This window comes from Pseudochaenichthys georgianus, chromosome 10, assembly GCF_902827115.2.
Source record: "Pseudochaenichthys georgianus chromosome 10, fPseGeo1.2, whole genome shotgun sequence".
Taxonomy (NCBI): Eukaryota; Metazoa; Chordata; class Actinopteri; order Perciformes; family Channichthyidae; genus Pseudochaenichthys; species Pseudochaenichthys georgianus.
Genome location: NC_047512.1, coordinates 2,981,378 through 2,993,564, shown reverse-complemented (window position 1 = coordinate 2,993,564; position 12,187 = coordinate 2,981,378). Strand labels below are relative to the sequence as shown.

Below are 12,187 nucleotides of genomic sequence, written 5' to 3'. Positions count from 1 at the left end.
TCTTTGTAGTTTCCTGTGGCTTTCCTATTAGAGAGAACGAGTGAAAGATAAGGAAGAGAGAGAGAGAGAAATACAGCTGGCTATCGTCCTATAACACCGTGTACGACCTGTCCATAGAGCGAGAGAGGGAATGAAGGGGCAGAGAGATACCTGAGTGTGTGTGTGTGTGTGTGTGTGTGTGTGTGTGTGTGTGTGTGTTGGGGAGGTTCAGCTCGGGGTATCTTCACCTCTTCGCCATCGGTCCTGCCCCTTCCCTTTTTACACATGTCTTTCTCCACGTTGACCTTTCCTCTTTCTAATCTCTCTCCTCGTCTGAATTTCTCTCTCCACACACTTGAAACCTTTCCTCCTTTCTTTTCTTTTCGTAATGCTTTCCTTTATCGTTCTCCTTCTTATTCATTAGGGAGGTGTATCCTCCAAGCTAGAAATCTGGTCCACAGTCCAGTAAGGGCAGAATACCCACATCTACATTGAAATGCTTGACTAACGTTATGCGTGGCGAACTACTCGACCCAAGTGTCCAAGTGTTTAGCTTGCTTTTACTCTAACGCTGCAACGTCTCTCTTTGGATCAGCGATTGGACATTTCATTGGAGGAAGTATTAGTTAGTAAACAATACAAACGCTTCAATATTTAGGAAGATTAAATATCCACTCTCAGACTTAACCTCGGCAGCTAAATACATGTGTAGATCTATAGGCGCGTTCACACCGCAGTACTTTCCCCACTTTAGAACTAAGTACAGATCGTGTTCACACCGGAATAAGTCCCTGGGGGAGGATTAGTCAAATGAAGCCGCTGACGTCACTTCTTCTTCTTCTGCTTTGGGTGTACTGGCAGGCCGCAAACCACTTCACGGCGTATACTGCCGCCCGGAGTCCCCGGAGTTGGGGAAATCGCCAGAACGCCGACACCTCCTCATCTCCACCGCTCCCATGTTGTCTTTTGGGTTGCCATACGTTAGTCTCTCCGCGTTTCTGCGCTGGGCTAATGCTAATGCTAATAATGCTAATAATGCTAATAATGCTAATGCGAGGATAATAAAATGGCGGCTTCACAAAACTTTTTTGGAGTTGTACGGGGCGTGGTTTGCAATCCGCCCAGCCAATCAGACATCTCCCACGAAAGTCCCTGCTCTCTAGCAGGGAAAGGGGGTGAAAAGGTTCTCATTAACTAATTTTAGTTCCGGATTCTTTTGGTGTGAACGCAACATTTCAGAACTATATTGGAACCAAAGTGGGAAAAGCACTGCGGTGTGAACGCGCCTTATGTAGAAACAAATCTAAAAAAGTAAAATAATACTTGGTTTTTAACTAAAATGTTGTTGTTATTGTATTAAAATCTCTGAACTGTGGCTTGCCTAGTTCAATAACGATGTCTGCCCTCTGCCGTACTGAACGCAATTATAGAGCCATTTATCTCTCATTCCTTTCCTTTCGTAGCAGGAAGTGCTGCCTATTTGTTCTGGGCCATTTTAAGACAAGATCAGATGTACTTTGAATCTTTGAATTTGAGCCCGTTTGTCCTGGTCAGTCTGCGTAATTGTAGAATTAGAGCAATTAGTACAAATATTGAGGGTTACCACAACCCCCTTCAACAATTCCATATGTGTGTTTTCAGAGAACCAGGTTGTGTTGAACAGCCTCATTCCCGGAGAGCGTGTCCTCAAAGGTCGCCGTGCGCCTGCAGAAGCTTTTCACAGCTGACAGTGTTGATGCACTTGCTGGATGAAAACATGATTCATGTTGTTTTTTATGGAGGTTAAAGCGAGGGCTTTTTTTAGCATCGTTTTTAGCATGGATGCCGTGGCTGCTGGGTTCCCCCCCACACACACACACACACACACACACACACACACACACACACACACACACACACACACACACACACACACACACACACACACACACACACACACACACACACACACACACACACACACACACACACACACACACACACACACACACACACACGTTATATTAACACTAATGGCTTTTCTGTGTAATGAATGAGCGTAAACCCCCCTCGCTCACTAAGAGGCACGACAGCAGCAGCATTTTTATGCAAATGGCCGCCGCCGCAGTGATGCGCTCTTTCAAATGAAGTGTTTGAAATTGGAGACGAGCTCAATGAGGCGGGGAGGTTTTTTCCAAACGCTCAGGCTTTTTAATTTTTCAAAAGGAAAATAATAATGAAAGTTCGGACGGGGAGGAATATCAACATTATATCGTTTCAATTAATCGCGTCTTTCACAGCAAACATTACCCAAGCCGAAATGGAGCTGCAATGAGATGTGACAGCCACACACACACACACACACACACACACACACACACACACACACACACACACACACACACACACACACACACACACACACACACACACACACACACACACACACACACACACACACACACACACACACACACACACACACACACACACACACACACACACACACACACACACACACACACACACACACACACACACACACACACACACACACACACACACACACACACACACACGCACACACACACACACACAGAATAATTGAGCTCACCATTGTTGTTTCAGCGATGGACCCAAAACTGTTGATAAAAATGTTGCAGGTAACGTTTACCGGCGGACCTGCAGAGAGAGAAAAGAGAAAGAAGCGGTCGGTCAGATGTCATCAGAAATAGATTTTTAAACAACCTGAATGAAATCAAATTCAATTGTTAAGATTGCATCGTTGCACACTCCAAACAAAACTGTTTTTCCTGCAGAGGTTGAATGTTTTTTGACACAAAAGAAGCAATTTAGCATTAAAAAAGGATGCTAAAGACAAGTATTTACAGCACATGTAACTATACACGTAACCTTAAAAGCTGAACAACAAAAACACAACGAGTATGTGGAAAACTGCAGTGTATTATATTGTAGAGTGGAGGTCAAAGTGACAGTTCGCCTGCTCCCCTTTAATCATTGCTGTCGGGAAGGAGCTTTGCTTTATTGATCGGTGACACATGTCATATTCAAACTACATTGATTTCTCGTAACCACTTGGGGGGACACTGTAGCAGAGTGCTGATTTATTACCACGGTATGTACTAGTTAGGGTTAACATGCTAGCAGAAACACCCCCTAGTCGCACGAAGCAAGTGCCTCGTGGAGTATGTCCAACCGGTTGATCCACATGTATAGTTTCGCTCCGGCTTTGGTCTCCACCTTCAGATCGTCTTTGCTTTTAGCCGCAACAGTCTCCCTTATGTTCTGCGTCTTCGTAGAGTACATTCATCAGAGACTAGATGTTCAGGCTGGGTGTGGATGAAGTGGTTATACATATAAAATAGGTTTATAAATAAAAGAAGATATCAATTTGATGCGTTTCAAGTGAATTGCGGCATTTTAAACATATGGATTAAGCAGGAAGTAAACAAAGGCTTAATTCATATCAAATGTAACCACCTGGTAAATGCAACACATCCAACATTCATTTTAAATTCATGAACCTAAGTCTGGTTCTTGTGTATTTGAAGCACATATAATTCATTAGTACCTGTATACCATGACTACAGTATGTAATTCAAATGGAGGAACATTTTATATGCAGTTAAAATACGCACATCTTGAAGTTGTACACACAGTTTCAACGACACACACACACACACACACACACACACACACACACACACACACACACACACACACACACACACACACACACACACACACACACACACACACACACACACACACACACACACACACACACACACACACACACACACACACACACACGGTTAAAGTCCTCAGCGGAGCTCAGACCCTCTTAGAGATGTTGACAAGTCTCCATTAGTTCGACCCCTTCGACCACAGTCCTTTGAACCCTTGTGTAGGAGAAGTGTGATGAAGCCATATCTAGGAGCTTATATTATTTAATAGTTATCCATTTATTTTATTGTTCTGTTTTGTTTATAGTAAATCTTCCTTTTAATTATTATTTAAGTTGATCAAATAAGTTGTACTCTGCCTCTGTTTGTGTAAAGGCAGCCTTTGGGCGCCGGGGAGGGGAGGCCTGCTCATTATAGGGATACAGGTGGGAGTGGGCGGCGCACCCGGTAGGCTTATGGGTTTTTACCATCGGGTAAGACGGGAGAGAAAATGCTGGATGTGTTGATAATAAATGAAACGACTTTTGCTCGGACCTTGATTTTTACCCATGCGTAAGATTCGCTGACGGGTGCCTCGGCGGCGCTTTACTTTGCGTTATATTTTATTTTTATGATTTTGGCCGCTATAAAGTGTACCCCCCCCCCCCGTTATTTAACTGCGCTTCGGGTAAAGTCACTGGATTTATTATTATATTTTGTTGTGAGAGGCAAATAGGACTGTACCCCCTTTTCCATATGTTTCTATATTCTGTATCGAGGGCATGCATGGAGAACTCAGATGAGCTCCGGGTGGAGAGGTAACCACTCTTTCTCTCGATATATCATCGAATCAAACCGTTGTTGGTTTCTCTAAACACGTTGGATCTTTTCTACTCTTCAGTTTGGACTGCCAGCTCCGTGTTCCTGCCTCACAGATCGTCCTCCACGCTCCTCACTGAACTCCACTTCTCCGCCAAGTAATCTCATTTGTGTCCATACAACCTGGTAATTCGTCCGATCGATGCCGCCCAGAATGCTGTTTCCTTCCACTTTGACTCGCAACCTTGAAGGCAACGTCTCATCTGTGACGAGGGCGTCTTTTCTGCTCATTGAGAATTCCCTTGAAATGCCACTCTGTGTTTATCGAGTGGGTTTGACCGACAGCACCTTCAAAGTTGAAATGGATTTTTCCAGATTTCTTTACGTGGTGATGTTTACACATTTTCGTTCTCAGGGACTCTTGGAGAAAGTTGATGAAGCCGTCAGGCGGTGGGAGTCTGTCACAGTGTTCATGTCAGGACACTGAATCCCACCTTGGAAGACACACACTGAGTTTACTTCCTGCTGTAACATCTTCATCACTGAAGCACAGCCTGAGCTCGGTTCCCAAACACAACATGGAACACAATGAACAGGTGTACTGGATCTTAAAGACACAAGCATGACATAACGAAAGGCACAAATAAGTGTTTTTCTCCCATTTCTGTAAGTACACACTTCATCCATAGTTTGCAAAGACCCACTGGATGCAAGCACACTTCCTCCCGGTCATATCGCATTATGTTATACGGTCAGAGCCCGCAGGAAGTGCCCCAGACGCTGAAGCGCATTTCCTAGTGGCTAAACGGTGGTACTACAACTTCCATGTCAGTCCGGGACATAATGTTGGCCCAAAATAAATGTTCCCATTGACTTACATTAGGAAAGAGACGTCTGTAAATCAGCGTATAATATTTTGTTAGCTAAATAAACTACCCAGTATGAACATTTGGATAACCCGTAATTCAATCATTAGGTAGAAGTTGCAAAATGCGCTCAAATCTGAATCCAGATATTTTCTTTCTCCTTTCGTTTTGACAGACGGAGGTCGGGGCTCGAGGGCAAACTTTCTGAATCTACAGTTACGGTTACTAATATTAATAATAGCATTTATTTATAAAGGCGCTTTTCAAGGCTCTCAAGGTCGCGGTACACACAACAGACACACCGATGGACTCCATGCGCCACGGAGCAGCTCTCTAGGAACGAGTGGGGCTGTATCCAGTTCTCTTTACACATCAATGATTTTCAGACATGTTCCCATGGCAATGACACAAACCATCATAGCCTCAAAACAAATGTCCGCTACGGGCGGTGGTGGCGAAGTCGATAGGGACTTGGCTTGGCAACTGGAAGGTCACCAGTTCAAGTCCCGGCAAGTGCTACCGAGGTGTCCCTGAGCAAGGCACCGTTCCCCACACTGCTCCCCGGGCGCCGTTCAAAATGGCTGCCCACCGCTCCTAACTCAGGATGGGTCAAATGCAGAGAAACAATTTCCCCACAGGGATTAATAAAGTCCATCTTTTTTTTTTTACATTATAACATAATAGCGTAACATATTTACATTTGAATTGTGACTACCGTAGTCGTCGAGTCGTCATGATGAGCGCTTACTCCTCACTGGACCCTGTATGCCAGGCAGGTCTGCCTTCACTGCCTGTACGGAGGCTCAGTCGCTGGTACGTGTTCATCCATCAAGCCATGTTGGGTAACTACCACCTTATATCTGCTCTCTGATCTCACAGAGAGTGGCAAGTAGCTACTGCCTGAGATCCCAGGATGTGTTTTAGTACATGTGCCAAGTGCTCGGACTGTTTTAGGTACTAAAGCTTTTCTGTGCGCTGCTCCTCGAGCTTGGAACAGTCTGCAAACAAAATTGAAACTGAGCCTTTTGGTTCCCTTGCATCATTTTAAAGCTCGGATAGATGAAATGTTATTAGATATCTGTCATCGTGAATAGGTTGCTAACGTATACCCCTGTAATTATGTTGTATTGATTGATTGATTGAAAAAAGGCTACCAACAAACAACGAGGCATCTCGTGTTGCAGCGAGGCATTTCAAACTGTGCTGGATTACAGAAAGTACTTTTAAAAAGTCAAGAGGATGCATCACATACTCGTTAGTATACATGTATCTTAAGGTCAAACACACACGCACACGCACACACACACACACACACACACACACACACACACACACACACACACACACACACACACACACACACACACACACACACACACACACACACACACACACACACACACACAGGTTTGTTTAATGTCCCCGGCTAAATTCAGGGTCTTATCCCTCTGGCCGGCGGCGAGCTGCGAGTGAGGGAAGGGGTCTGGATTATTTTGATGGCCAATTACTCTCCCTGTCACAGTCTGAGCATGGCTGGAGGCCACTGTGGAGGAATATCATCACACACACACACACACACACACACACACACACACACACACACACACACACACACACACACACACACACACACACACACACACACACACACACACACACACACACACACACACACACACACACACACACACACACACACACACACACAGAATCAGAGGGTGGAGGATGTACGGTTAAGAGGGAGAAAATCATTAAAGCTAGCCGGAGGCGATGGCTCCCGATACGTGACTTACATGTGCAGCATCTAATTAGAACACACAATAGATTACTCACAGGACTGCGTGAGGAAAGAGGGGTGAGGTAATAAAGATAGAATCACACAGAATACAGATATTAAATCAGCCAGGTTTTGCTCGAGGAGCTGCACGTTGGAGCTGAATGAGATCAAGACGCCCGGATTAGAGCTCCAATCACTTGGAGAACGAGTGCTTCATTTCGTGGTGTGAGCACCGGCCGGTGAAGGATGCCTCAATGGATGGATTTGATGCGTGAAGCTATACGAACGTGGCGGGTAATGCGCACACGTACTGGGGTTTCGTTTTGAGAATACTCAATCGGATGTATTATCCACGGCTGGTGCCACCTGGCAAACTGCAGAGTGGGGAATACTTTTAATTAAAACACAACGTATACGGACTTTTCTACACGAACAGTCCAGTCTCAACCAGCTAACACGATTTCACCATTTCTTTATATATGTATCTACAGATTAGACTCGTAACGAACTGCCATCCCACTGAAAGACCCCCATACGTCTGTTTGCAGATAAACACAAATCAGCTGATTATTCACTGGGTTCCTGAGAGATTTGGAAAAACAAAAACAAGTCGCATTAATTCCTAGAAAGACATTAGTTTGGGCGGATTCACTTATGAGCATAAATGATCCAAATATATACATATGTTCCCCGCCAGAAGAGGGGGAGGTTTGACTAGATGTCTTACACCCTAACGACACCATGTGTTGCAGCGGTTATCCAGCCTAGTTAGACCATGACTCAGAATGTAATCCTCTTCCTTCGGGCGGAGGTTACTCGTCCCAAAGAGAAGAACGAAGCTATAAAACAGTTTTATCCCAGCAGCTTAATTAACACATCTAGGAGCGTCACACAGATGCGTATTTAATTATGCATTTTGAATGTCCATGTTTGACCTAGTGTTTTCCTTCTTAACCCTGAGATGCCCTCAGAGCGACCACACTCTTCCATAAGTGGGTCAAATAGGACCCGTATTAGAATAATATGTGTTTTTAATGCTTTTTTGGTCATTTTGGTTGAGAGAAAAATCACTTGTATAATATTTAGTATTATATTTTGGTTCACACTAGAAATATTTAATATTTCATTTTTCATAATTTATAATTTTAGACATTTTTGACCCACTTATGGAAGCTTGGGGTAGTAATACAAAAACTACAACTTCATACAATGTACATTTAAAATGTGAATGGCACGATATCCAAAACATGTCTTTTGAGGAATAGCTGGAATATGAAATGATAAAAAAATGTAATTACAAAGATACTTCAAGAAAACCAGCTCACCGGGTCCAAAAAGACCCACTTATGCATCGAAGGGTTAATGATGTTTTGAAATATTTTGAGATTTGACGGAGCAGGGTGTACTTGTACTTTTTACTAGTCCTTTTATTAGAGATGTGTCTGTTGTCTTGTTTAGAGTCAGGGTTGTCTTTTTATCTGCAAACAAAATGTACCTACTGTACGGGTACACATAAAGAACCTGGACCTGAACCTGTTCCCACACTGAGTGATGGCAATGCTGCCTTCAAACGTGTTCTTGTTTACCGTGGTCACGACAAGAAACCATATTTGTTTCTATTTTAATTCATGTATTTTTGGACATTGTACTTCCTGTAAAGGTGGGGTGAATGGAGAAACCGGCTCGAGTGCGCTAGAATTTGAAAATACACAGCCGGAAGAAATCTGCCACTTCCTCACAGAGCCCCGCCTCCAACACACACGGACGCGCACATGACCAATGAGGGCACGAGGTAAGTTTGTGCCCCGATGGAAGGCTGACAGGCAGGTAGGCCATCCAGCTACTTTAGCCGGTTGTACTTTTTTCAGTATTGCGGCTTCCAGAGATGATATTTTAAATGTATTTATTGTCAAAGCATTTAATAAATTCCTTGCTATCGGGATGTTAAGAGCTTTCCATGGAATATAACAAAAAGTGTTTCTGAAATAAATTACATACCCCACCTTTAACTTATAATGTTTGTATAATACTTGTATTCTATTGTATTGAATGCCTTATTTTTCATTCTTAATTTAACCTCTGTATATATAAATATATATACTTTTTTAAAATTCTTATTTTCTATATTTGTATTTCTGTTATTAGACTTCTTATTTATATATACATATTCTGTATTTTGTATTGCAAATTCTTTATTAAACTTATTATGTTATATTAATATCTTTATTATTCCATTCCATCTAATTGTATCTTTTAATTGCCCGTTATAACTTTAACTTTATATGTTTTTAGACACATTTTATTCATTTAATTAAAAACCTGCCCCTTCTCTGAAACCCAATCAGCATAAAACCAAATAATGATTTTTGGCACTTTACATTTTTTTTCCTAATCTTCCTGACGACAGGAGTTAAATCAAACTGTGTATTTGAAGATAAATGGGCTCCAGGGGGCTTCTGGGTAAATAATCACTCCAGCGGCTGTGTATCTGCGTGGTGCATTCAGGCTCCACGGACCCAGTCAGCCTCTCTGTGATGTGTCTGAGTGCTTCAAAGGGTTTACCCATAAAGCAGCTGGTATTACATTATCGCCGTGTTTCTGCTCAGAATGCTTTCAGGCCTCCTCGACACGTTACATCCTGGCTTTGTTCTCAAATCCCTCCTTCAAAGTGCTCTCGGAGGGACAAGAGCGCAGGGATATCGTCGTTTGTCTTCGTTTGACGTAAAGAAAAAACCCATAGTAGGAGAAGCTCCTCCTCCTCCTAACTTGTGTTGTACTCAACATGCATATTTTCTACTTTCTTGTTTATTTCTAGTCTTTTAATTCGTATTGCACAATGCCATATATTTTTAACAACACACAATGTTCCCAATCTTATCTTCTTCCCCAGCAGTTAATTTAATAACCATCCAGAGACGGAGACTTTTCTCTTTTTTCCCTGGCTTTACGGCTTTCCAATAAAGACAGAAGACGGGGGAAGAAGCGACAGCTCATTAACTGTCATGGAGGACAGGCAGCGTGAGTCACACACTACTGTAGCTGCATATTTATATCAGCTTCCGTGTGTGTGTGTGTGTGGGGGGGGGTGTGTGTGTGTCAAATGGCCTGAGCCACACACATACACTGCTGTACTTCTATACAGTAGGCTACTTGTAAGGACACTCGATGACATAATGCGTTCCCTGGAGTCTTGTATGAAAGGGAGAGGTCTTAATGTAATGATTTTCGAAACGTATCTTATCCCGTGCTCTCCCATCATTCAGAATAATTTGAATACTTCATTTCTTTCAGGAAATAATTGGACGTGGTTCCATTTTAGAATAAGATAAAATAAAATAGATTTATTTCAATACAAAGACAAGGAGGTAAAGCGAAAGATGTGCAATACAAAAAATATAGAAAATGAAAAAGTGATTTTGTTATACAAACGTAAGAAGGTAAAGTAAATGCAAAAAATACTAATTCAATAAAGAATAGAAATATGTATATACATGTGTACAAATGTGCAATACAATATGTACACATGTGTAAACAGTGGTGTTTTAGTAATAAGACAATTATAATAGTAATTATCATGATATTTATACTTGATACGATGTTTTTTTTCATAAGCAGATTATGTTTTCAACACTTAAGGTCTGATTGTTATGGGACTCAGTGGAAAGATAAAGAAGGCGGGGCTAATGAACAACCCATTACATGTCTGAGTGAATCTGAAAAACAGAATCAGATACACACATTATTTGTCACTTTCCCTAACATAGCAGCCTTTTGCCTTGGCGGAGGTATGCACTCTCTAAGCGCACTTCTAATTGTTGATGTGTTAGGACACTTTAATAAAACCGGTCACCATTGGTTACTGTTGCTATTTCACTTAAGTTATCTGTGCTAGAACTGCCAATAGAGTGGTGCAGTAAGGAGTCCTAAAACCGGTAAATGAGTCAGCATTTTTAGTACTTCCTGTCCCCTGGTCTGGAGGTCAAATATGTCAGAAAATACCTCACTAAATGAAACGACTAAACGTCATCACGCCCAACATTACCCAAATTTAGCTTAGCGGTGTTGACGTGAAGTCATGTGACCGTGCTGTAGTTCCTTTATAGCCCAACATTAGCCACCTTTAGCTTAGCGGTGGTGACGTGAAGTCATGTGACCGTGCTGTAGTTCCTTTATAGCCCAACATTAGCCATCTTTAGCTTAGCGGTGGTGACGTGAAGTCATGTGACCGTGCTGTAGTTCCTTTATAGCCCAACATTAGCCGCCTTTAGCTTAGCGGTGGTGACGTGAAGTCATGTGACCTTGCTGTAGTTCCTTTATAGCCTAACATTAGCCATTTTTAGCTTAGCGGTGGTGACGTGAAGTCATGTGACCTTGCTGTAGTTCCTTTATAGCCCAACATTAGCCACCTTTAGCTTAGCGGTGGTGATGTGAAGTCATGTAACCGTGCTGTAGTTCCTTTATAGCCCAACATTAGCCAAATTTAGCTTAGCGGTGGTGATGTGAAGTCATGTGACCGTGCTGTAGTTCCTTTATAGCCCAACATTAGCCAAATTTAGCTTAGCGGTGGTGATGTGAAGTAATGTGACCGTGCTGTAGTTCCTTTATAGCCCAACATTAGCCACCTTTAGCTTAGCGGTGGTGACGTGAAGTCATGTGACCGTGCTGTAGTTCCTTTATAGCCCAACATTAGCCATCTTTAGCTTAGCGGTGGTGACGTGAAGTCATGTGACCGTGCTGTAGTTCCTTTATAGCCCAACATTAGCCATCTTTAGCTTAGCGGTGGTGACGTGAAGTCATGTGACCGTGCTGTAGTTCCTTTATAGCCCAATATTAGCCGCCTTTAGCTTAGCGGTGGTGACGTGAAGTCATGTGACCTTGCTGTAGTTCCTTTATAGCCCAACATTAGCCGCCTTTAGCTTAGCGGTGGTGACATGAAGTCATGTGACCTTGCTGTAGTTCCTCTATAGCCCAACATTAGCCACCTTTAGCTTAGCGGTGGTGACGTGAAGTCATGTGACCGTGTTGTAGTTCCTTTATAGCCCAACATTAGCCAAATTTAGCTTAGCGGTGGTGATGTGAAG

General features: G+C 42.7%; 1 protein-coding gene across 1 annotated transcript in view; it reads right to left on the bottom strand.

Moving 5' to 3' along the window:
- glra1 (glycine receptor, alpha 1) overlaps positions 1–12,187 on the bottom strand; it is a 99,662-nt gene that overhangs the window by 48,640 nt on the left and 38,835 nt on the right. The window contains exon 3 of the mRNA XM_071204711.1: positions 2,573–2,640. Within this exon, the coding sequence (XP_071060812.1) occupies positions 2,573–2,640 (68 nt within the window). The remainder of the gene's footprint in view (positions 1–2,572; positions 2,641–12,187) is intronic.